General features: G+C 40.4%; 2 protein-coding genes across 2 annotated transcripts in view; one reads left to right on the top strand and one right to left on the bottom strand.

Moving 5' to 3' along the window:
- The first annotated feature begins 10322 nt into the window (after positions 1-10322).
- On the top strand, positions 10323-15568 carry SPX (spexin hormone). Its single transcript, XM_075164278.1, is given in 6 exon segments — positions 10323-10370; positions 10734-10814; positions 10945-11002; positions 12409-12471; positions 13116-13202; positions 15510-15568. Coding segments are annotated over 6 exon segments (396 nt in total).
- Positions 15569-19229: 3661 nt separating this feature from the next.
- Positions 19230-27256, bottom strand: part of GYS2 (glycogen synthase 2) — a 49407-nt gene continuing 41380 nt past the window's right edge. The window contains exons 12-16 of the mRNA XM_075161111.1: positions 26069-26195; positions 24162-24257; positions 22498-22661; positions 21233-21313; positions 19230-20135 (exon numbers count right to left, since the gene is read on the bottom strand). Coding sequence (XP_075017212.1) covers positions 19914-20135; positions 21233-21313; positions 22498-22661; positions 24162-24257; positions 26069-26195 — 690 coding nt within the window. The 3' untranslated portion in view covers positions 19230-19913. The remainder of the gene's footprint in view (positions 20136-21232; positions 21314-22497; positions 22662-24161; positions 24258-26068; positions 26196-27256) is intronic.

The raw sequence follows: 27256 nt of genomic DNA, 5'->3' as shown, positions 1-27256 counted from the left end.
AAGAAACAAAATGAAGCAACCTCCCACTCCCCAAGAAGCTAGCTCCCTGCTTTTCTTTCAGGTAGAAAAAATAGTTCTTTTCTCAAAAACAGCAACATGCTTCACTGGCATTTAACATGAGAGTTTCCGCTTGTATAATCTTGTGAAGCAAAGAGGAAAATCACGTGTAAATATTTATTAACTAGATTGAAATAAACATAAATACTCAACGTTTTACTTAAATTGGTTTATTACAAGCTTCCTGCATGCCAGCAGCTTGGTTTTATATATGCAGAGTCAAGATCCCCAGGTTTATTTTTCTACCATTGTTTCTGGAAGTAGTAACATTTACCTCAATGAACATGTCCTTAGCCCCAGGAATACTTAAAAAAAAAAATAACAATAGTAAGAATCTCAGAATAATTTTAGAGAAAAGACTGCTTTTTGTTATTATGGCTGATTTAAAAGATTTACTCCTTAAAAATAAATCCCAGGAAGTTGAAGCAGTCTCCTATATTAGAAATACAGACAGTCTTTTAAAAAAAGAACTTAAAAACATTGCAGTTAGATTTAAGTATGTTCTCTAAGTGCACAGGAGCCTTCAAGCAGATACAAGTAACCCTCCATTAAAGAATATTAGTCTTTTTAACTACAATTTGTTTTTAAATATTGCTTGTAATTCCCCGTTGAAAAAAGCAGTCCAAGACCTTATACTTACAACAGCATATGGAAAAATACCCTCTATTCCTCTCTGGTAGAGATAACACAGGATGACAAAAGCTATTTTAGCTGTTCCCCTGAGGAGGACGAGCTGAATGGACTTTGGTACTCAAATTAGCAGAGGGCTCCTTGCTGGAAAATCAGCTTTACAAGGTACAGCTGTTGCTGCCTGCCACTCAGCTCTCAGGCTGAGAGGGGCAATGAGCTGCAATGAGGTGCAAATCAACCATCAGCCTCCAGCTTTCTCGCCCTTGCATTTGCTTTCTCACATCTCTCCTGCAGCTGTTAAACGAATTGCCTGGAATTTCAAGGCATGCTGAAGTCTCCCTGCTATCCTACCCTTATTTTTAAAACAGTGAGGAAAATAATGACGTAGCTCACGGCTGTGTCTGAACTCAGGTACCTGGGATGTTTCTCACTTCTATTAGCAGTTCTTTCCTACTTTGCCCACCTACTGAAAACTCTCAGGTAGGAGCAGATCTCTCCTAGTTTCTCCTGTGAGAGTTTGAGCAGAGAATCTAGAAATTGTATAAATTTCATAGCTCTTACCACTTTTTAAAGGAAGGCAAGAGTTGAAATGTCTTGGGCTGATGGTGTATTAAAGAGTCTCTGTGTTACTGTCTACTCTGCATTTGGTTCTGTGAGCAAAAAAAAAGATTTTTGTCATTAGGACATGTTTGTTGAAGTTTGAAAATATTTGTCCTCAATATTTGCCCATGCATGCTGAACAACACTCTTAACCAAGTCCTCTTTTTAGGATTAAATTTTCAAACAAGATTTGCATTTTAACACTGTGGCTCTCTAGGTATATGCTGTACAAATGACTGGAAATAGAATAATGTTGTTGAGGGAATACTACTGCCTGCCCAGTACTTACTAACTGCACAGCCCATCAGACTTCTCCAAACACTTGGAGAAATGACACCTCCCAATCTACCACAGGCTATTTCAGCACTCCTGGAAAAAAAGTAAGAAGTGCTCTTACAGGTGCTTTGTGATTAAAACCCAAAATGCAGAAGTGAGCTGACATTGCTGACGTGTGCAAAGCATTTGACACTGTCCTGCACGACATCCTTGTCTCTAAATTGGAGAGACATGGATTTGATGGATGGACCACTTGGTGGATAAGGAATTGGCTGGATGGTCGCACTCAAACTGTTGCAGTCTACGGCTCGGAGTCCAAGTGGAGACCAGTGACAAGTGGTGTTCCTCAGGGGTCAGTATTGGGACCGATGCTGTTTAACATCTTTGTCAGCAACAGGGACAGTGGGATGGAGTGCACTCTCAGCAAATTTGCTGATGACACCAAGCTGTGTGGTGCAGTTGACACGCTGGAGGGAAGGGATGCCATCCAGAGGGAGTTTGACAGGCTTGAGAGGTAGGCCCATGCGAACCTCATGAAGTTCAACCTGGCCAAGTGCAAGGTCTTGCACTTGGGTCGGGGCAAGCCCAAGCACAAATACAGGCTAGGTGGAGAATGGATTGAGAGCAGCCCTGAGGAGAAGAACTTGGGGGTGTTGGTTGATGAGAAGCTCAACATGACCCAGCAATGTGCGCTTGCAGCCCAGAAAGCCAACTGTATCTTGGGCTGCATCAAAAGTGGAGTGACCAGCAGGTCAAGGGAGGTGATTCTCCCCCTCTACTCTGCTCTCGTGAGACCCCACTTGGAGTACTGTGTCCAACATAAGAAGGACATGGACCTGTTGGAGCGAGTCCAGAGGAGGACCACGAAGATTATCAGAGGGTTGGAGCATCTCTCCTATGAAGACAGGCTGAGAGAGTAGGGGTTGTTCAGCCTGGAGAAGAGAAGGCTCCGGGGAGACCTTATAGCAGCCTTCCAGTACCTGAAGAGGGCCTACAAGAAAACGGGAGAGGGACTTTTTACAAGGGCATGTAGTGATATGACAAGGGGTAATGGCTTTAAACTGAAAGAGTGTAGATTTAGATTAGATATAAAGAATAAATTCTTCACTATGAGGGTGGTGAGGCACTGGAACAGGTTGCCCAGGGAAGTTGTGGATGGCCCATCCCTGGAAGTGTTCAAGGCCAGGTTGGATAAGGCTTTGAGCAACTTGGTCTAGTGGAAGGTGTCCCTGCCCATGGCAGATGATCTTTAAGGTCACTTCCAACCCAAACCATTCTATGATTCTATGATTCTATGATTGCTGTTCCCTGTTTTGTGGAAAACTGTTAAATAAAAGTGAAAACTTGGCATTGTCATACAGCAGCATTACCAAAGACCATGGAGCTGATGTAATCGGTTCTGGATTGATTAACAGATGGGTGTTTTTGACTAGGCACTCTTTCTTCCGGGGGTAAAGCTGATAATAATATAGAGGTAACATTTCTGAGATCAAACCAATCCAGGTGAGGATCTCTTCTCTTTTCTCTTATCTTTGAGAGATTTATGTGTATGGGAAGATTTTTATCTTACTGGTTTGAAAAGAAAACCCCACATTAAAACAGCACCCCTATTTTTTAATACCTTGACACGAACAAGTGATCTCTACTCAGGAAGGCTCCTCCAGGTGACAATGTTATTTGTGCCGCTGTACAGCTAGCAGAGTAGGCACTGTACAGATGCAGGAGTAAACGACCTTTGCCTAGAGACCTTGCAATCTAAACTGAGATGGAGAGAAAAGTAGGGCCACAAGAAGCAGTGCTTCATTCACAGGGCCTGAGATACAAACTAGATGCCTGATACACTCCTAAAAGCCTCAACAACATAGTCTGCCTCCTCTTCACATTGCTTCAGATGACAAATGCCACGGGACTTTGTAAAGAGTTAAATGTAACTACGTAACAGCTAAGCTGTTAATTACTCTGCTTGAGTACAAACTCTGGTAATATAAAATTCACAATAAAGTTTCTGATTTAAAAAAATAGCAGGTCTTTTCCTTTGTATTCCTTCACGACAGGTAGAATCACAGACTCATGTAACAAGTGAATCAGCTTGTGGGTTTCGTGCTATTTTATTCAGCTCTTCAAAAAGAAATACTTGTAACTTGCTGAGAATCAGAGACCATGATTCAGTGATGTGGGGGATCCGGCAACAGGAAATCCCCACCATCCCCCATTTGCCTGGTGTGCAGTTCAAGTGCATGTGGCTCATGGCCCATCTTTGCTGCGCTACACTGTGTATTGCTTAGAGCTTCGCTGGGGGCTCAGACAGGTAAGCACTGACAGACCTGGTTGAAGTGGTTTCCCACCCACTTTGGGAACATCTGAAATGTCTGTCAGTTCTGATGACCTGGTGCATCAGGTAGAGCTATTTATTCTCCCTTACCTTCGACCTCTACCTCTAGAACCAAGTTTTGTTTCAAACAAGAACGATGTTTGTTGTTACAAGAGTGTGACACAAAAAAAATAGTGGATTTAGTAGGATTCCTGTTCTCTGCATGGTGGGATTAAAATACATGCTATTCAAGGGTAAAGTGTACCTCATGTTCAGTATGCATGGGCAAATATTGAGGACAAATGTTTTCAAAATTTAACAAAAGTTAATGCAGCAGAATTCCTAAATTACTTGGTTTGTCTTGAAAATACTCCCCAGGGTTTCCTGTTCAACCTTTAACATTTTCCTTTACATAAGTTATGTATTTTGCATACAGGTATGTATACTTCTATACAAATGTATCAACCCTTCCCCATCCCTCACGGTATGCATGGGTAAGGAAAACCAGTCCAAGAGGCTGCACATTTTACAGACCATGCTCGCAGAGGTTGGGCACTTTGTCTGTCAAGAACACGGAGCAGGCCATCTCAGTCTCTGACACCTGACTGTCTGGTTATCATGCAGTCTCTCAGCGTAACTTAGCTTTTTTCCTCTCTCTCAATTCTGTCCATTGTTTACAACGAAATGTTGGCATCCAGCTGCTCAGCAGCAGCATATATTTCTTGCCCAGCTCTGTGGATGAGACTGTGTGACAAACGTACTGCTCAGCCAAGAGGAGACGACTGCATGCGCAATGCTCGGCAGTTTGTAGCCCGCTAGGTAGCTTCTTGACAAAGACAAAAATCTTCTTTGCCAAGTTCATGGGGGTGGTAGAAAAGGTCAGATGACTCCTTGGCCTTTGGTGCCTCTGTCTTTATAGAAAGGTATGTTCTGTGAGATACGTTCAGTAGTATCTGCCTGTCTGAAGAGCTGTACAGCTTCTGCTAATGTGCTTTGTAAATGTCTGTACTTAGCTGGTCAGATCACTTTTCCAGCTTGCAAACTGGAGAAAACTGTTTTTCAGCTGGTCTTTTTTTCCTGGTGTTTGCCCCAGACTTGTCCATTACTGAAAAAAATGTTGTAACATCCCATGGTTCACTGAACTTCAGAAATAATACCTCTTTCTGTGATGTTTGCACCTTTCAAATATTTGTTGATTTCTACTCTTTCCTGATAATTTTAAGCATCCCTCACCCCACATAACATATTTAACTTTTACTTATAATTATCCATGAAGTTTCTCCTCTTTCATCAATACACTTCTGAGAACAGTAGTGCCTGGACCTGAATGTAGCATTGATCACACTGTAGTCCTCAACAAAGGCTCTGTTACCTGTATTGTGTGAGGCATTCACATGATCCCTAGCAGGCTGGCTTTTCTACAGCTTGTTCTGTACCTCAAGCAGTTTTTAGTACAGTTCTTCTCATACAGCCTAAAGAAAAGAAGAAAAGCAACTCTAGTAACTATGCAGTAGTGCTGGAATCAGGCCTGCAGACATTATAGTGCTGAATGTCCAACGGAATAGTTAGATAAATTTTGGGCCAGCAACTAATGGCATCTGTAATCATGCACCTGTTTTACATCAGAGAGTATCTCTTCCCTTCAGAGCTGCACCATGAAAATACAACTTCCCAGAGAAGTTAGGGCCTATTCTGAAAAATAATACTGAAAAACATGTTCGTGTCACATAAAATGGCTGACATAAAATGTATTGATCGATTGCAGATAAGGTTTGCTCAGTCAACAGGTTTTACAAGGTGAATACGGAACTTGGACACAAAGTTCCCCCTAGCCTGAGTGGTATGTATGGGGTTAAAGTCCAGAGTCAGCTTTGAAAGATCACAGAAACACAAAAAACAAGCCCCAAAGAAGATGTTAAGAGGTCATATGGTTCATCACCATGTTTCTGGGCAGGTGAGTCCTCTTCTGGCAATGAGTCCTAAGAAGGAGTTGGCTAATCTATTCTTTGAGTTTCTCAGTGATAATAGATCCACAGCCTTCCAAGGCAATCTATTTATATTTCACTGTGCTACTGTTAGAAAGCTTGCCTTACTATCTAACTTAAATCCCCTTACTGCAAATTAAACACAAAATTCTTTGTTTGCAATTTCCTACTTTGCAGAGTCTGCCATGATAGTTCACAGCCTTTTAAGATGCTATGGTTAGCACGTATGAGCCAGAACTACACTGTGCTAGGTGCTGTTCAGATGCCAGACAGCAGTGAGAAGTATTTCCCAAAGAGTTAGCAAACTAACAGGAAAACACACAGGAAATGAGAAAAAGCACAAGAGAAAAAGGTCATAAATCTCAGGAGATTTATACCCTGACACCATCAGAATACCATATTTGCTGATGTACCTACTGGCCACCTACACACAACAGTTACACCTTTTACTCAAGAGCAAGTAAAGGATCACTGGTGTCCTTACTAGCAGTTTAAAAATAGATAGGCACAGTGACTGTAGCCTATGTTTTTAGGGAAAGATTTGGGAAAGTACATGGTCGTGACGCAAGTCAGTGATGTATGTTTGACCCCACTGGGTAAAACTCCATCACATTAGAACTTTTTCACCCACCTCAGCACTGAACTTCAATCCCAGAAATTGGCTTTTTATCATTTACAGTCTCAGGATAAGCAATCTCTGCCCTTTAGATCGTCTTTAAGAATAAGAATAGGTTACATTCTTTCTAATAAGGGGTCCTGCTGCTACAGCAAGCTTCACTCTACTTCCTTCACTTAGGGTATTGATTACATGCCAAAGCTGCTTCCTCATTTATGTGAATCAGCTGAGAAATGGCAGGGTTGACAGTGAGTGTTTTATGTACAGTTCATCATCCTGAAGTGCTGGAGTTTTTTAGTGTGTTATGATCCATAACCCAATCACAGGCTACTTCATTTTTCAAGAGTACAAGCTTACATATGCCCATACACATCCACATGTTCTTTTGTGAATGCAAACACTCTCAGTACCTGCACTTCCTTCCCAAAGTATTGTCTCCTGTTGCTGTTCGCAAATAAATCATGTCCCATATGCCATCCTAGAAGTGGTTAGATTTCTGGGAAGAGTGAGATGACCAACTTCTCATAGGATCATGACAAGAAAGAGCTATGAAGAGAGAAGAGTCGTCTTTTAAATTTTAATCACTAAAGTAGTATTGACAAACCTGGAATTCTTTGTTCTGCATGCAGACTTCTTACAGATTTCCAGGGAGGTGGTTTTGAAATATATAATTTTTAAACACCAAAGCAACTTAGAATCGCTGGTCATAGTAAAAATAAATGGATTTAGGGCCCTAAGGCACAGAGAATTTGAGGGAAAAATAAAAACCTCTTGGAAAAAAAATCATTATGGAAATTCAGTTTGGGATTGGGTTCATTTCACCTGATGTTGTCTGTGTAAAATGCTGTCTGAAGCCAGTGAAGAGACACAGACATCTCCAGAGGGGAGTTCAGTCCTCCTCGCTTAATGCTCTACACTCTGCGGCCAGAGGGTGGTCTTCGGAGTCCTGTTTCTCGCCTCTCGGTAGGAGTGATTCAGTTCCTAGTCAAAAGCAATTAGTGACATTTTAGGTGCCCTAGGGATCCTGCCTGCCCTTCGGCTGCTTCTCCACAAGTCTCGGGTCTCTTGCAGGCCCTGTGTCACCGCTGGCAGCCCCATGCGCCTGTCGCAGGTGCCCTGGATGGTGTTTGGGCCGGGTACCCTGTCTCTTGCTGCTTGTTGAAACTAAATACTTCACTTTTAGACACCTTAGTGCCACTGAGACATCTGATGGTACAACATTAAAACCATTTAATTTAGGAGGGTGCTGTCCAGGCCCTGCATTTGCTCTTGAGCTGGTGGTCACCTGAGCCTGCAGCAAGCCAGTTCAGGTTTCGGCCTGTCCAGTTCAGCTCCCTGCGGCCCTCCAGGCAGCCCCAAACAAGCCCCAGTCGCTACCAGGAGGCGAGCGAGACTCTGGCAATACAGCCAGCTTTGGGAGAGAGGGTGAGACTCCAGCAACACCAACTCAGACTTTGCAAAGTGGTCAAAAGACAAGAAAAGCTGAAGTTGTCTTTCTACAGTGTGGTAACAACATAAATCTTTCTCCATGACTCCTGTTCTTTTCCCCTTCTCCCCAGTTCCAACAGAAGAGGCTGTGAAGAGAATATACTTTACATTGACCGATACCAAAGGTAGGAGGTTAATTATCACAGACTCAGTTGTATGTTTTGATTCTGGCCCTGTGGTCTGTGCATAAAGAGAGGCTCTGAAGTCGCTACAGAAGGGAATAGGTGAGTAGCTTTATCTTTTCCAAGTCTCTGCTTGTTAAAGGTCTCCTGGATGCAATGCATAGCTCCTTTCTAAGGCTAAGGGTTAAACATCGTCAAGAAATGCCTCTGATCTGTCAGAGCAAGAGGAAAAGAGCAGGGAAAATGTAAACTTCACATTGAAGTAGATGAAAGTAGAAACCCTTCTGCTGGCTAGGGTGCATCATGGCATGGCCTTTTTAAAAGATAGAGGTATAATAGCAGTTCCCAGCCATCACGAGAGTTGCATGAGGCCAAAACCTGAATTTCCCTCATCTATACCAGAGTGAGTTGCACCTCATGCCAGGTCTGTATATTCGATGAACAATTTTGTCTGGCATGAGCAGAGAACAGAGCAATATCCCCCCCCAAAGCAGGAGAGCAATTGCACCTTCACTAACGCTGTGCTTCAGAGCAGTCTCCACAGACACACCATCTCAGGGAAAAGCTCATAACAAGCCTTAGGAGTGCCTATCTGCACACTCCTCATGCAGACTCCACATACATGAGCATGTGTTTGTCACACATACGGGCTGACCTACACTTCTGTTATACCACAGGCTGGTCCTGTTTGTGAGGCTGCTGCAGTAAACTTTCCATTGGCCAATCTTCTAATCAGCAAATTTCTGGCTCCCTCTTTGCTTTGCTTCTGCTTCTGGTGCCCTCTCCCATTTTACAAAGGAAAAAATGAAGGAGCAGAGATAAAAACCCTACCTACAGAACCAGCAAGGCTAGGCATCAAGCATGATTAGCTCTTTGCCTGAGGACCAAACCCACTATCCATGACTGCGAAGAGTCAAACAATCACTTAGAAGTAGCTTATGGAAATGGCTTCTCTGATTCCCGCTTCCTGCCTTTTTTCTGTTTACTGCTCCACCGCTTGACCTATTCAAGCCCACGATCTGGGCTTTTACTCCAACCAATCCATGAGACAGAAAAGTGTTTCTAACTATTAAGGGTTGGGGTTTTTTTGGTGTTTTTTTATTCAGCTTTGTATTTTCACTTGTATGTAAGAAAGCTAGATACAAGAGATTGTTAGAGAATCAAACAAGAGACTGCATCCTCTAAACGTATGCTAGGAATAACCTCAAGCTAGCGACACTGGATAAGTCACCTTCTTCCTGCTGTTGGCATGTTATGACTGGAGAGTAATTTACTAACTTTTCGAGCTCCCACAATGGATAACAATCTGATATATGTTAGATTATCCTCGGTAAACACTCATCATCCATATTAATACCTGCTTCTGGCTGTGGTTATCGATCATCTGGCAAGAAGGTGACGTATTGCAAATGCGCAGGGCTGATGCTGATGTATTCAGAAGGTATTCACCTGGCTAATGGGGTGCATCTCCAAGTGTATCCATCTTTCAATCATTTCCCTGACTTCCTGCAAGACTACACGTTTCCCTCAGGAGTCATCAGACCTTCTACTTCTCCATCTACAGGGCTGACAAGAGATCCCTTTAGACTCCTCCGCCCTGCCACAGAAGGGGAGGGTACCTTCACTCCGAAGATTTAAAAAGGGACCCTTAAACCTGTAGAAGATCTTGTGACACATTATCCCAAGAAAAGAAGAGTGAAGATTTGCCACTGAACTAAGTATGAAGGTGAGTGAGACTCTTTTGGTGTGTGGGAAACATTTAGTTTGCAGATTGTGCTTTTTCTTGTGAGAATAATATTTAGGAACTGAAGGGGGGCTTAATAATTTTAACTTAAAAATAACCTGAAGGGAATATATACGTAGTTATATTCAGTGTGATTGAAACAACTGCATTAAAAAAACATGAGTAGCACAATGTGCTCTCAAAACCAGGATGAAATAAACCACTGTGAATCATAATGTTAGATGCTCTCTGTTGCCCACCACTGTTATCAATGCATGAATAACAACATGGTCTGTGCGAACAAGCAGAGATGCACCTTGTTCGCAGAGGATTCATGCTCAATGCTTTCATTTGCATGTGCTGCATTAGCGAACAAACTCCAAGAATCAAAAATGCCTCTCTCCTGACATGTGTGTAATCATGGTTGATGCAAATAAGATGCTAAGTTTAAAAACTTTCTTTTCCTGAGGAAGTAGTGATCTGCTCTCCTGGTTGGTTGGTTTTTTTGTTTGGAATGGCAAGTCCCCTACATTTGCTTGTGTTCTAAAGTCTATGATTCAAGGTTTGGTAAAATCAAGATATACTTTATATCATCTTTCCCCCTTAGTTTGTACGTTATTCTCATTTCTGGAGGATCTAATGTCCTTGTAAATAGGAGCACAAAAGGTGCTTATCTCGATGGCAGTTCTCACTGGCATGGAACCTTTATAATGAATATGAATAAAGAGAATAAAGTACGTTTGATTTAACATTCATCCTCCCATGACATCACTGTGTACTGAAGCTGAAATAGCCACTGAGGAAGAGGAGGTTTGGCAGGGAGAAAGGAGCAACTGGAAATACCCTCACATTTAGATTTGAAGTTGAGTGGATCCACAGATCTGAAACGCTTTTCCTGAACCTTGTGGTTCTTTGTTGTGCACAGGGACTGCGTAAACTGACAGCATCTGCAATGGCACTGTTCCTGGCAGCCTCCTTCATATCTTTCTCCTGGAGTGCACCTCAGGTAAACGGCTTGCTCAGGCTGAATGTTCATCATCCATGAATCTCATAGGTTGGTGCCATTGAAGTATTTGTACTAGTTAGTAATGGCATGCAATGTTGACATGTCTCTTTTCTCTTTTTTTGGCATAAAGGCACATTTCCAAAGGAGAAACTGGACTCCTCAGGCTATGCTCTATTTGAAGGGTGCACGTAAGTCCCAAACTCCTTCTGTTTTGAGGAGATAACTTTCTCTACCACTGGATTATTCCTGATCTGCTTGGCTCAACACAAGCAGTAAATCCCCAAGGAAGCTGTGGAGGTAGAAGTTCTGAGGCCTGAAGGGATGTGCTGATTGTTATTTCTTCTTGTCTCTGAAATAGTGGCGTTGCCAGTATTATTTTTTAAAGAAATCAAATTGAAGAAAGCAAGTGTTGGAAGAAGAAAAGCAAAACAAAGTACTGAGAACGTATAGAGTTTGAAGCTTGATTGTAAAACCTATTGGAAAAGCAGTTTCCTTATCTGAAATAATCTTAAAGGGGGTTTAAGACACACTGGATATAGTTATCATTCCTTATTCTCACTCAGGCTTTATTAAAACATCTTCTCAAGCAATAGGAGAACACACATTCCTATTACAAGAGTCTTGCATTAGAGTTGGTATTAAGACCACAAGCAACCTCTTCTGAGGAGAACTTGGATGTCAGTATTATTAATATTGTGGTGTTAAGGTTGTGTAAATGACCTTTTGAGTTTTTATTGTTAGTTCAGAGTTAAAGAAGTGTTAAACATAAAGATAAAATTTAGAGCCAAAGAGAGATTTTGTCCTTTGATGCAAACCCATGAAATTTAACAGAAATATTTGTCTTTTTAAAAGTTCTATTCTGAATTGTTGTTTCAAAATTAAAAGCTATCAGGGAGGGTAGGTATTAAGAGAGCAAGAAAAATAACTTCCTTGAAATTAAAAAAAAATATTGAAGCTTACAATCCTGAGAGAAATGCAAAAGGGAGACAATACAAATAATAACAACACAAAATAAATATAGGCTCCAAACAACTGTAAGTGTAACTGAAAGAAGTTCTAGTGACATTAATAAAATAATTTCTATTCATAAATGCAAAGAATTTGGCTTTTGTTTTGTTTAATTATTCCAGCTGAATAATGCACTGTGTTACTTCTATACCGACCTGTGTATCATTCTTATTGATTAATGTGATTTTATTTTTTAAGGATTTTTCATTTTTAAGATAGAAATATCCCTTTAAAAGGCAATACTTTATAGTCCAGCAAAGAGATTGAAGGCTCTTAACCATACAGCAGCCGAGGAAAGAGTGAGGAAAATTGCTCCCTACGTACAGGTCCTACAGCAGGTTAATACAAGAATGAAACGTGCTGAAACACCGGTTCTATGGAATAAAATATGTCTTGAGTGTTCCAGTTTAGGATGGGTTATTGCTGATTTGGAAAGACCCCCAGGTGGACTTATGCCTCCCATTGTATATTTGTAGAAATATTGTTTGTAATTTTGTATTTTGAAAAGACTACTTCAGAGATTATAAAGTAGGAATTACAACAGATTTGGGAGGTTGTTTTCACCCTTTTCCCACTGCTTTTGCAGAGGGACGTCGATTCATCTCAGATGAGAGCCAGCAAAAGGATCTGTATGACAGAAGGCAGCTTGGTAAGTTCATGCGCTCAGGTGTATGTAACACATCAGTCTTTCCTTAGATTATGGGAGGAATCTGTGGAAACAGGAGGGGATTTGTTTTCTTGGAATTATACTCAAGGAAGCAATTAAACTCCCTTTTGTTAGTTCCTTCATTCCAAAAAGCACATGATAAAAACTGTCTGACTTTCCTGTCTTGTGTACCTGTGTGACTTCATTTACATAAGCGATGTTCCAGACTGACCTGGCTGTTAAGTGGGATTATCATCAGTACCTTTGACTTTCTTTTTCCATTGGAAAAAGTCAAATCAAGTTATTAATTGTGCTGAACTGACAACTGACAAAAGTAGACAACATTAATCCATGCTAGACAATGTTCCTGCAGGAAACAGAATGTTGTAGCAAAGTAAGGAACACGTGAAAAAAGAAAATGTTCTTTTTACCTTCTAAGGGACTTTAAAACAGTCTCCTTTTTAAAAAGATTGCTAGTCTCTTCTGTGTTACATTTATCAGGCTGGTTTTGAGCAGAGAATGTCACAGAGCAAAGGAGACAACAGTATTTTTTTCTCTTTGGGTCTCTAGTTATAGAGATAAAAAAGCAAAGAACAAAATGCCAGTAAACACTAACAAACCACGCATCTCTGATTTTATAACTCTAGAAACACGCAGCCGAAACACAAATCCTTTATCTCTTTCTGAAGCTGCAGCACTGTTCCTTAGTTCCTTATGGAAAGGACAAGAAGAAGGTAAATGCATGTTTTGCCTTACCCTGACTTTTTTATAAGGGGTTTATCAGTATTTCATTTACTAACAATTTAGTAAATTGATCTAAAAGGCCTGGTTTGAAATGAGATATTATTCCACAGAGTGCATTGTATTAGAGTGTACATTTACACAGAGTGTATTGTATTAGGGTGTACATTTACACAGATTAGAACATGAATCGGATAAATGATAGTAGGTAAACTTTTGCATATTCTGCTTTTGATTTGTTTTTCAGATTTTTATTGGTTTAGATTCAAGGAAATGGCTATTTTGAAGTGGATTTTCCAAAACAAAACTCTACTGGGGCTCCTTTTTCTGCAGAATATTGTTTGCTTGTGAAATTTTCGTTCCTCCATTGGCTCTTATGTCCTTGTGGAAAGGCTTAAAAGAATCCTAAAAAGCCCCAGCAGAGGAGCTGTGGGATTCACATCTGGCTCCTGAGAGCTCTGTTGCTGGCACAGCTGACAGGAGGTCCCAATGACATTTAGAGGCAGAGCCCTGAAATATCCTGAAAAATCCCATAATTCATTCATGTGTTCCCAGCCTCCCAGAGATATTGTCTAACCCTCCCATCTCTGTCTCCTCTCCACCTGCTTCCTCACCACCTGCTACGTGCTTCCACTTCTCACTTCAGAACCTTAGAACCCACCTCTCCCTTCCACAACACCCCCAGCAAAACCCAGCTACTGAGTCAGGCTTAAATAACTTGTGTTTCCTCATCTCCTTCACGCATACTGCGCCCCCTTAGATGAGGACCCCTATCCTATGAGGACCCCAGCTCCCTCACCCTGCTGTAGTTCACCTTTCCTCCCTAGACCAGCTTTCCTGCAAAGCCATTATCCTGAACCCCTCTCATCATCTGATGCATACATACAGCTCACCCGGCTGAGAGCCTAAATCTGTGCTATCCGTGTCCTCTGTCTTTCTGCCTTTCACCTCTTCAGGTACATAGACTATTTTTTGGAAATGGAGCTGGGGACAGGGAGGTTGTAAAAGGATGATACACCCTACAGCGCTCTGGAGAGTCTGTGCTGTGCTCTGGCCCCTGAGTGCTGGGGAGGCTGTTGTAGCATATACAAGCCCAGGAGTTTGTCTAAGTTATGCTCTTCCCCTCTTTGGTTCAGGACAGGGAGGAACAGAAGGTGGCTAGAAGCTACCTTTGTTTCTTATTGTCCTGGCTGTGAGTTCCTTATTCAGACTCTTAATTTCTGTCATCATGACAGGAAGAAAAAGCGCTTTACTTGAATTAGGAAATGTGAGGTAAAACCCTAGTAAAATATGAGGTAGTTTTGTACCTTTTACATAGATGAGTGGTAAGACAGGCCTGTTACTACCTAATTGCCTTTGACATCATCAACAGCGTGTAATAAATAACTGCCTTGCCACCGCTGCGATATCACCTCTCCTTAGTTATCTAAAGTATGCAGCTTCCCTGAAATGAAAAGAGGGTGTGAGAAACACCTGACAGAATTTACCTGGTGTATGTGTAGACATGCTGGAATCACTCCCGTCTTCTCCACTTCCTAAATTCTCTCATCGGAAGAATCACGTAGTGCTGGGGCTCTGTGCTCAGCTCTCTCTTCCCTGCCCTGGCAGAACTCTGCTAACCAAAACAAATCAGTGGCATTTTGACTGAGAGAGAAAGGCAGAATTAAAAATGAGCATAGTGCTTTGGACAAAATATATGAGAAGTTCTAAAGATAAATCAGTGAAAGTGTAATTTGCGTGCTAACAAAAAGAGGAAATCCTCTGAAGTCCACAATTCATAAATTTTAGTGGTATTTTCCTGCCTGCTGTTGCTATTCCAGAGGAGATAGTGGACAGCAACAGCCCCCTAAGAAAAAAAGGTGACATATCTGAGAGCTAAGCAGAACTGGCAGCTTGTTTGAAAAATACTATGCGGAATAACACTGCCGTCACTGTAGTAGGGAATAACAACACAGTCAAACCTGAGTAAGCCCTGCAATTTCAGAAGATCACTTTCAGGTGATTTTAGAATCCTCTTGACTGAGAGAAACATGCAAATAAAGAACAAATACATTATTTTCTTCTGCATGAAAAAATTGTGCCTTGTACTAAGATATCCCTCTCGACATGGTTTGTATCTTTGCTCTTCAGCAAACAAAAATTCCTACATTTAAAACGAGAGGACGTATGATTATTTCTACAGATGCCTGCACCTCTTAGCTAAGCCTATGCCTGAGGCACATTTATCTCATGGAAACTTTGGCTGACTGAACTTTCCTTTATCTACAGCTTATTTTTCCCCATTGTGTCTTGTCTTACAGTTGAAGAAGAAAACAGTGATCACCCTGGCTACTTGACAGATAACCTATCAAATTGGTGAAATATTTCAAATTTCTTTAACATTTGTATTGCATATACCCTGAAATCATGATTTGTGTAAACAGAGTATTTCATCCATCCTCACTTAAGTTCCCAAAGGGTGACGTATATACTCACTGCAACGTTTTGAATGCAAACTGATTAGAAGTTACTAGTTCAGATAAGGAAATTATTTGTAAAGTTCCTGCCTTGTTTAGGCCCTTTTGTATGTCCCCACTCAAAATTTAAAACACACTGTACCATCTTACCTGAAAAAATGATTAAAACTGTCGTTTTGGACAACTACTTCATTCAGAACAATTTTTCAATAGTCTTTGGGAAACCTTTTACTCCTTCCACCCAGCTGTATATTGAAGCCTTTTTGTTTCTGGTAAAGGTAGATTCCTTCACCACTTCACTGCTGGCCCTGTAAGTTGCTGATGGTCAATAAAGTCAGTGTGATATTAAAACAATCCAGCTGTCTTTGACTGCAAAGCAGGTGATTTTTTTTGCAGATATCTGTCACCACAGAGAATAGCTGAGAGCACTTACTTAGACCTCAGCGCTGCCCCAGTTACAGGCACGTGGAAACGCATACTCTGAACACTCCTACTGAGCAAGTCCCACCACATAAAGATAGTATGGGGGTAGGTCTTGCAGGCTCAGGGCCTCATTAATGACTATGGCATACAGTCACTACTGTTGTCAGGAGGTGCAGTACTGCTGGAGCTGGTGGTGGTGTACTAGGTTCAAATCTGGCGTCGTGCATGACAACAGGCACACAGAATATTAATCGCATTGTTATTGTACTTTTTTGTTGGCCAGGTTTTTGAGTTGCAAAACTGGAATTATACATAAATCAGTTAATTATCATTCCATGCTGATAAGTATATATTTAACAGTGTTTATGTAGTTTTGTGGTCTTACTGAAAAGCCCTCTGTAGTTCTCATGTAATTAAAAAGTAGCCACGTGATTCTTGTGTCCAAGCAACTATGTTTTATTTTTTTAAACTTTAACCCTAGTTGTGCTCTTCATCTTTTAATGCTACTTTCCTCTGATCTTTCTCACGACACCGCTAATTAATTTTGTTCACTCACACTAACTATAAAGTTGTTTCTCCTCGACACAAAAAAATGCAGCTTGAGGGAACAGAGGAATTAATTTCTATTGTGGGACTACAGGCACTTTCAGTAATTGTTTATAATCTGTATCATTTCATGGAGGAATATAAATGGAGAAATCAAAATGTCCTTTTTTGTTCATTTTTAAGCGCTAATATATCTTTCAATAGCAGTATATGTTGTATGACACGCATTCATGATGAACTTCATCTAAAGACCAACGGTATCCACCAGAATCTTTTAATTAATATAATTACTCTTTGTTTCAAGCACACTCTGAATATCTCAGGTGCATCTAAGTTATTTTTCAACATATTTTACAGTAGGATCAATCAGTGCTCAGACAAAAAGTAGGTGGCTTATACATCCTTTGGTTTATTAGTATCATGGAATTCATATGCCTCTCAATGTCCCGGGATACAAAAACTGTACTACTCACATTCCCAGTTGACTTATTTTTGTATGTATTCCTGATCTAAGCTCACTAGCTTAAACAATTCTTTACAAATATCATGAAACAGAATAAACATTCTGCCTTGTTGGTGAGCTGTTTGTGAAACGCTAGTATTTTCAATCTGGCAGATAATCGCTTATGTAACAGATAGCTGCTACCAAGCTTGTCAGATGTCAGTAACTGTTAGAAATGTGTGGCATTTAAGTTAGGCAATCTGTTGCCTTGACTGAATGAAAAGCCTCTAACACTGCAAATTCAAAAGGCAGAAATGTTTTGCTGTAGTTAAATTGCCTTGCTACAGACAGCAAATCCTAGCATTCAAGGCAGAACTAAAATAAGCCCAGAGACATGAGGCAGAGGTCACTTTGGCCATTGCGGGACCATTTCTGAGAAGAATGGGCATAGTATTCACATTAGTCGTATCTCAAAAGTTGTGCTCTTTCTGACACCGGGCAGGTGCTCAAAGCATGTGAGTGTGCTGAAACAAACACAGCTGGATTTGTGCGAGATGTCATGCCAGCTCTGCTCTTCCCGGGGAACTCAAACACTGTAAGCACATCTAAGAGGACCTGCAACCTGGATCATACATGTTGCTTATTTTTCTCCTCTGGGACTTGTCCAGAAAGAGCAAGTGTAGCTGTCTTAATGAAACCCCAGCAAAACCTTTCCACTTTCCGTATTGTCTGTGGTGTGCCTCCATCATTTAGCAATATTTACAATATGTGTGTAGTGATCACATCTTTCAGCACTCCAGTGAAGCTGGGTCTGGAATGATGATAAACAGATGTTTACCAGCCTGTGGCTACTAGAACATTTTTAGGCAACAAAGGAAGTGCTGGATCACTCTCAGGTGATGCTAATGCAATTTTGATGACAGGGAATTTGGGGTGAAATGCTTTTCTTCACTACAAAGTGCATTGAAATACAAGCAATAATGTCAGATTTCTTGAATTTTTTTTTTTTAAGAGGACATTAACTTTCAGTCAATATGCCCTTTAAATACTCTTTTGTTGGGACTCTCAGCCATTACATTATTTGACTCTGCAAGAGAACTTTGATTAAAAGCACTTTGAGGAAGAATGTACATTTCTGAACACACAAAATGTAGTTGTTCTCCACTTAGTAAACTGTATGAAGGAAAATATTTGCAGTATCCTTGCTTTCACCACTTTCATATGAAAAATAACTACTCACGGTTTTAATTACTTTTAAAATGGCTAAAAAATAGTGACTTCTTTTAAATCTAATTAAGTTTTTGCCATAAAAGCCTGAACCTGTCTTCTGAGAATAGTTGTTCTTTTAGGTATCCAAATCAGCTTAAGAATGAAAGTCCAATCTTAAAACTGATTTTAGGTGGCCAAAAATACAAATAGGCACCTAATCACTTTTATTCTATATGGTCTATAGTAAGACCCACATCATCAAATGTTGGTTAAGTGTTTGAAAGGTAGGTGTATAACCAAAGTTGGACATCTAGGCTCCCCTTGGGATTGACAGCAAAGGTAAATACCTCTGCAGGTTACATCATCCTACCTGCTAAAGAACAGGCTGAATCAATTCCTGGAAATGTCTTTTCTAGAACAGCATAAGAAATTCTTGATGCACAAACTTGTAAAATAAAGCTCCTTCCTAATGTCTTCATGTCAAGATCTACTTCTGGAGACCATGCTCAGGCCCTCTCTGCATCTCCAGCAATTGAAATACTTTTGAAAGCTTTCTGTAAGACAATTGAAATGTCTAGTTCTTGTTGTGAGGTTCAATTATTCCCCAAGCACTTCGAAGTTTCAGATGCTTTTCGAAATTATGTCTGTGGGGCAGATGTGTTCTTGGAATTCTTTTAGCATTATTTGTTATGATTAGGTCTCTTCCAGAAGAAGTGAAATAGACCACGAACTAATGGGGCAATTGGAAAAACTAAAGCCACTCATCTTTGAATATTGCCACATTGCTCTATGGCGTGTAGGTTTGTCTGCAGGGGAAGGTGTTACTTAAGGATATTTTGTCATTCTCTGTAGCCAAGTCACATTAATTTCCTCCCAAACTAGTTTGTTAACAAACTTAGAATCTAAGACAAGATGAAAACAATAAAAGACACATACCAGAGGAATCAGAAAATAAACTGTCTGCTGTTTATTGTGGGTCTAAATGACTTCAGAAAGATGACTTCATTTGTCTCTAAAATTCAAATGCCCACTGCATAAGACTTTATATTGTTCCACAGGAAGTATGTTTTACCACTGGACCAAGACACTTCTGTGTGCTGTAAAAAATGTTTTAAATGATGTAAGCTTACAATAAACAGCATAAGGAAAAGGAACGACCATTTTCTTTTCAGTGTATCTTTTTTAACCCTGCAGAGGTTTCCCCAGTGTAACACTTTTTTCTCTAAATGTTTTGAGCTCTGTCTTAAAGTTCATGTTAGTTTAGGAGGGGAAAAGAGGGAACATAAATGAAGCAGGAATACATGCGGGACACCCATAATGAAGCTATCAGCATAGACTATGATTAAAATAGGTGATTATGTAGACAAAGGTATGATCTGCAGTTTGTATAAGCTCCTGAGAGGACTTATTAAGCTTGAGAAATCTCTTCTACCTTAAAGGGGCACAGAAGAATTGTCATTTAAACTACTTTCAAGATGAAATAATATTAGGCTTTCCAACAGTGTAGCTCAAGTAACATTTAAGATTCCCCTAACTATATCACACTGTCCTTAACACAAAGCTTGCCAAGCCTACAGGAGAAACTGTTGAATGGATGGAGAGACCCTGCCAGGGTGAGAGCAACGAATTCAGTTCCTGTATTCTCCATGCTGCTTCTTTTTTCCTTGTGGCAATACTCCAACGGAAAAGGGAGACTTGATGTTTTGCCTATCCCTTTCGGCTTCCTCATCCTCATCATATCTTTCATCCTCATCTTCATCTTCGGCTTCACTATGGTGAGGGCTGGAATGCTGAGAGACAGAAGGTGATGGTGGCACTGATGAAGGCCTGGGGTACCTGAAACCTTCCGTCTGGCAGAGAGAGAAGCAAGTTGTATATATTATCACAGTGTTCCTCAATTGGTTATATACAGCAATTTAAGGCTATCAACACTTCAAAGGAAACCAAAGGTGGGATGTAAGCTAGACCTGCTCTGCACTCTAAAATTAAACTCCCTTGAACCCAGATCCCCTCAGTCCTTCTCTGCCACTAAGTACAGGCTTGTATGGCAGTCATCTTTAGCCTGTGCCATAAACAATATGCTGCCCTTCCAACACTGCCTTTTGCAAAATATGACTATCTTTATTGAGCCTTAAAACCATCAACACAACACAAAATTCTTCTGTACTCTGTAGTCAGAATATGCTTATTGAAATTCAGAATTCAGTCTGAAGTTTTAAAACAGTTTTCTAGTTATAATGCCAGCATCTGCAAAACCAGAACCACGCAAGGGGTTTTGGCCTGAGCCTCCTTTCTGCTTCTTATTTAAAAAAATGAATTGCTCTCTGGAGGTGTCTGGAGGTTTGGTTTCAAATAATATGGTTCTTGCATTGGATCTGAGCAGCCTCCCTTCTCAAATTAGTGCTAATATGTACTATGTAAGAACTGTTTGAAGGTGTGCCTTTAAACTGACCCCTTGCAGTTCCAGCCACAGCCTCCTCCTCACATACCATGTTTAGATGAAGGCAATACTTTGCGTCGCTTTCCCTAGAGCATCCTTTCCCAGCTCCCCTTCTATTTGGTTTGGCAGAACATCTCCATGGCATTTATCAGAAGCAAAATTAGAAGCTGCCACTCTTCTAATAGGAATTTCAAGGGCCAGTTCCTCAGTTGGCCTAAAGTGGCATAGGGGACTCCCACCCAGGTCACTCTAAATCACCTGAAGAACTGTTCCTGTACTGCACCTGGTGCCCCTAGTGTTTGCATCTGATACCATTACAACTCCTGACTGGAGCTTGGGTCTACAACTTGTTGAGCTTTTAACTATGAGTTCCTACTTTCTTTCAGTTAAAACAAAACTTGCTATCTCTCTTCTCTCTCTTTCTGTTACACACACACATACTCTTTCTCTCTCTCTTTGTAAAGTAGCTAAAATGCAGATGAAATAATCTCCAAAAGCAGACTTTACCTTTGGTGGAGCACTTGGTTCCATCACAAATTTATCTGGGAATGTTCTGCTGAGGGCCAAGTGTCTGGCATGCATGTAATACTGCAATGTAAAAGAGAAGCCTTTACAAGTCAGGGAAGGCTTGGGTAGATTTAAGCAGGAAAAAAAGGAACATAAAATGAGGATCTTCTAAAAGGTGATGCTGAACAAAGGCTAAACATGTTTTCAGCTAAGGAGAATCCAACTGATATCGCTGCTTGTAATAAATAGGTTGCTGTGAAGTAGTGAGCCATTCATGTTAGATTCACAATGAAGTAGAGTCTGGAACAGAAGCTGAATAAGATTTCTGTAAGACTAAGATGTATCAAGATGGAAACCAGCACTTGTCTCAGTCAGTGCAGTTCTTATGGAGTGATAGGTATTCTTTATCCCTCAAGATAGAACTGGCTCTTTTTTAACCAGGAAAATTTACATCTTTAAGTGTGCATGTTTATATGGGTAAACTTTGGACTCATCCTTGCATTGGAAGCATGTGTAACAGTTACAGAAAAGTAACATTTATGAGTTTACTGAGGCCTGGTATTTAAGAATTTGGCAAAAATATTTATGGATCCGCTATATTCACGAGTCTCCATCACATGCACGGAAAAAATAGCTTGTTGTATCAGGGTCTTATGCTGTGTTGGGAACCAAATAAAGAGAAAGGTTCTCACGCGGATATCAGAGCAGGACAAAGTTCAAAATAGTTACAAAACTGAAATATGTGCATCCACTTCTTTGCTCCTGTGGACTTGAGAATACTGCTTTGCTACCGTCTTCTTAGTAGGTGGTACTGCAGTGTTTTCTATGTCAAATTAAAAACACTATTTTGCCTTTAAGGCACAGAGGTAGTTTAGGAGTGTTGAGGAGCCACAAGGCCCAGCAGCATTCTAGGAAGAACAGGTAGGATTTTTGGAAGAGTCCAGATTACTTTGGAGCACAAATCCAACTTAGTGTAGGGTTGCCAGTGTCATCAAAGACACAAGCTTGTCTTTAGCACCAGGAGTACAAAGATCTCAGTGTGAGTGGCTTCTGCTCTAACCTATTTAGTTAAGTCATGTCTCTCCTTACCACTGGAGAATGGAAGCATTACACCGAAATGTAAAGGCAGGCTTTGCCTTTAGCACCTTTGAGAGGTGCTTTTCAGAACAGGGATGTCTCCTTGCATTGTAGCGTGATGCTGAAGATTGCTAGTTAGACCTATGTGTCTGGAATTTTTAATACCTCTATTACATAGTTTCACACACCCTGCCTAGGTATCTCCAGTCCAACAGATCTGAGAGCCTCTCGGTTCGGTTTCTTTGGATGATCCTCTGGCGACGGGACTGCTGACAAAATCCGTACAGGAATTGAGTCAGCTGGTTGCATGACTCATCAGGTGAGCGGAATCTCCTGTCAACTATGTAGATGCCTGAAGAACGCAAAAAAGGCGAAGATGAGTGGAACTGAAAATGGGATCTGAGCTCTTCCATTCTACCTTCTGTCACATAGTCTTACAAACATTACATGTATTGTATGTTCTTTTTAATGTTGCAAAGCAGCTATAATTGGAACATTTGTTACTATTCTGATGGAATGGAAAGCTGCAGAGAAATATGTATTTTTTATTTTAATTTTCTTTACCTTTCAGGCTGAAATTCAGCAAATTATTCAAAACTCAGAGCCTTTGTTGTTGTTGTGTAAGTATGTCCAAACGGATTCAAGAGTTTCTGAATAAAGACATATCATTTTCATCTCCCATAATTTTTAAAATACTGACTACTTAAAAAAATAATCTAGTGCTTTCCTAGTTTGCAGTAGAATTTAGAATTGTGGATGGTCAGAATCAGCCTGTAGGAGAGAGGCTGTGTTTTCTGTTTCCATAGAGATAGCTAACCGACATACATTAGTTGACACACAATTCTGCCAGAGACAGGGCCAAGGTAAACTTTGTCTCTATGTAGTTTGTCCAGATCAATACTTCATTCCTGCTACCTTCCTTACACCACGGTGTTGGGAAGAAGAGGGTACTAGACCTCAGCTATCTTAACGGACAAGACAGATGCACAACTACCTTAACTGAAGTGCCCGATGTCCCCTAGGAATGTACAGTAAGTTATGTCAATGCTCACATCTATGTTTTGGCAAAGAAGAGCAAGTGACCTGTGCTCTCAGTCTGTGACCTTTCTGCAGGCTCTCAGAGACATGTCTACCCAGGCAGGCGTAGCTATATTTTGCAACTGGCTCTACTCCTGCCCCTAGGTCTGGCCATAGTGGGTACTACTGTGGAGCTGTCATTGCCTGATTGTACAGACAAGCCAAGGTACTTAGAAAGAGGCCCTAGTTTGGACCTATTTTACAATATTGTCTTGACACACCTTGGCTACCCTCCTCACCACACTCCAATCACGAACCATTGCGAAGCCTTTAGGAGCAGATTCTTATTTGTAAGTATGTTCCTTTTATTTTCACAGGTTTATTTTTTAGTGTACATGATAATTTACTCTTTGTTTGGTGGGGGCAAGTTTCACTGGCCTCAAAGTTCCAGTACATCCTTCCTGGACTATTCAAAGAGAAGCAGATTTTCACTGCTTCTTTTGAAGGGCTCAAAGTGTTACGCTGTAACCAGAGGCATTAAAGGGAAGTGCTGGGAGACTCTAGAGCAGTATGAGGAGCGCCAAGTTTGGAAAGATAAAGCAGACAAAAGGTTAAAGGGAGACAAAAGAGAGAGAACCTGGAAAGGGTTTGGATAAATATGAAAGCTTGAATGGCTTGTTCAACATAACGAGATATTCAGAGCTCTGAATATATTCCCTCCATGAACCCCATTGCACTAGTGAAAACACGAAATTGAGGAGTAACAGCATTGTTGCTGTGCTTTTTGCTTTCCTAACTCAGAGGCGGTATTTTGATATCGTGTTAAAAATTTTACCATAAGCTGCTGGGTCAGCAACATGCTCCTGCATGAAACAGCCGAATCCAGAAAGGTTTGTGGTTACACTGGGAATGCCCATCACAGTACATTCAGCTGCCAAAAGAAACAGACAAAAACCATTTCAGGGCAATATGCTTTGAATGGTTTCACCTTGAGACAAAAAAGAAAAAGAAACAGGCAGACAGAAGGTCCCATAACACTAGAGCTGCTCTAAACATGTCAAGTGAAAACTATTATGCTTTGTTGTGGATTTGGAGAAAAAGAAAAAAGAAAGAAAGAAAAATAAATTTTAAAGAGAAAATTTCACACTATTTTGTGAGCATATCTTTGTGTTTCCCAGCAGCTAAACTGAAAACTTTCCGGGAGTCCAGTGTTGAAACACAGAACCCCAATATATGGTCTGGACTGTTTGTTTGGATTTTAAATTGAAGCCCATTGTAGACATATGTTCATTAGTTGTTCACAACTATTTACAAAATTGGATCTCTTAAGTGCAGGAGTGTGTTAAACTTTGTATTTTGATACTCATTGTTTGTAAACTGGTACCTATAGTAAGAAAAAAACCCCCAACAAACCCCATCATTAACTCAGGACTGCATTCAAAGTAGATGTAGAGCTAGTTTTATAAAATCAGAAAATGTATGCATGTTTTGTAGTTATTTCTATCATCAAGGTTTACTCAGGCTTAAAGAGTTTTTGCCAATGAACTTAAGCCTAGCCTAAGACAGCATGCAGATAAAGTAAATACTCTAGTCTTTGAAACGCTGAAAGCCATTTACATGGCCTTCATTCATATGACAATAAAACTGGTGTCTATAAAATAGAGCTATAAATCTACCTTAAAAAAATAACTTTTTGTTTCTGGGAGAATTAAATGGGTATATCAACAAAGAGAATCACTTTTGTGTTAGTAAATGAAAGAGAAACTACACTTTTACCTAGTGTAAATCACAGCTTTCTTCAAAACTGCTAAGTACCAGTCTAACTTTTCTGTCCAGGTTTACTTTAATGTTCACTTCAAAATCATCCCTGGCTGTCACACTTTCTTTCTACCTTAGCTGAGATTAGAACAGGAAGCGAAATTGCTGGAATGCAAGACAGTGGTCTTACTTGGAACTGAATAGCTCTCTCACTTGGAGAGAAATAGCTCTGGAGAATGAATAAATTTGCAAAATTTCTATTCTGATTCATTGGCTTACAACAAATGCTCTTCAGAGGGGCACCCCAACTATCAGATGTGTATCAAGACTACAGAGGACATAAAAAACCCAGGCAGTTAGGCTTTGATCTTCATAATTATTCAAATTCATAGTTTGCACTGATTTCATCAGGTGTTAAGTGCCTTTTGTAAATCTGGGTGAATTTTTTAAGTCATAAACTACATGCTCTCTGTATCTTTAGAAATTTCCATTTAATTCTGTGAGATTCTCTACTATGTATTTGTGGTAAATATCTTAGATATGGTGTTACATAATTCTGTCAAACTTAATTGCTATCTTGAATTAAATCCACTGAAGTATGTTGGCTGGTAGCATCAGATTGCTTGCCCTACTTTTTTCAATATGTTCATTCCTCTAAATCTTCTTTTAAAATCCTTGAATCAAGTTAAGAATTAAGTTTTAAAAATTATTTTTTGTTCTAAAGCCACAGAAAATCAAAAGATTACATGTTAGTATGGGAAAGGGTCCAGCGCAGGGACAAATGTGAGTAGTTTTCAGTCAGTAGATGCCATTTTATACAACCTGGCCCCCAAATTTTGCCAGCTGTAAGACCTTTGCACTGCAGAGGAAATAGAGCCAAAAGAGTTTTCTCAGCACTCCAGAAGAAACTGGCTGCAAAGCTATTCTGCATCAATGGAATGGGTATTCATCTTTCAATACTAGTTAAGTGTACAGATTGCCTACCTGGAGTGTAACCCCAGGGTTCATAGTATGATGGAAATACACCAAGGTGGCAGCCTCTAACAAACTCCTCATAGTCCAAGGGCAGCAATGGGCTTGTTGAAGAAAGAAACTCTGGATGTAGGATCACCTGGATATTCAAAACTTACATTAGAGGTGAAAGAAAACCATCATCAATACATTTTAATTATCAATAAGCTTAAGCAATTTCTTCACTCTGGTCTTTCCCTAAGTTATCTCCTCCTTTGCCCATCTGTTTTCTAATTCACTTCCCACACTAAAATGTATCCTGCCTGTGTGCAGTCTTGTCCTGGAAATAGTACTGATAACGAACCATTCTTCTGGACAGGTGTTCAGCTTTATCCTTGTTGATCAAGAAAGACCATGTGCATTGAGAATTATGTCTAAGGCTGTGGCATTTAGCAATACTAAATTGGTTCTCTTGGTCTGTTGTAGCAAGGTACAGTATTGGGATGTCTTGTTCCAGAGGAGGCCTCAGAAGGATACAGCACTTCTGAGCTTCACAGCATCCAACTGTAATACAGGAATGCTTACGGTACTCAATGGATCTCTCAAGAACTGAGAGAATTTTGAAACCAGACATATTACAGCCCCATCATCACAATCCTGTGCCTAGGCTAACTAATCTTGCTGAAAGACAAAGATTATTAACTTAGGCTAATGTCCTGCTTTCAGGACCCAAACTAATTTATCTGCATGACTCTGCAGGGCTTGGGGTCACTGCCCCAAGGGTCCACTGCTAAGCAGAGAAGTGCCTTGTCTATGCTGTCCAGCTTTGGGAGGAAGAAGTGTGAGGGAAGGGTTTAACCTTCTCTGGGATTTTTTCCCCACATAAACATGCTGCAGCCATTATTCCATGTCAAGGATATGATTTTATCCTTTCGTAATAATAAAGTCATGCTACTCACTTGAGTAAATCAACACATCAATGTATTCAACCAGTAAATGGGCTGTAAACTCATTATGCAAGCTTATTTGATCCCAGTGAATCAAATAAGATTTTCCATTGGCATTGCTGAGGCTATTTTTCACATGCCAACTGTGTCTGCATGGATATGTCATACATCTCTCAAAATGACTTTCCATTTGAAGTTTACAGAATTTTTGCCTATGAGATTCAGCTCATTAAGTATTAAGCCTGTTCATGCAGCAGGTAATTTTCCAGTAGCA

Source organism: Calonectris borealis, chromosome 1, assembly GCF_964195595.1.
Source record: "Calonectris borealis chromosome 1, bCalBor7.hap1.2, whole genome shotgun sequence".
In the NCBI taxonomy this organism is placed as follows: domain Eukaryota; kingdom Metazoa; phylum Chordata; class Aves; order Procellariiformes; family Procellariidae; genus Calonectris; species Calonectris borealis.
This window is presented reverse-complemented; position numbering and strand designations above follow the sequence as displayed.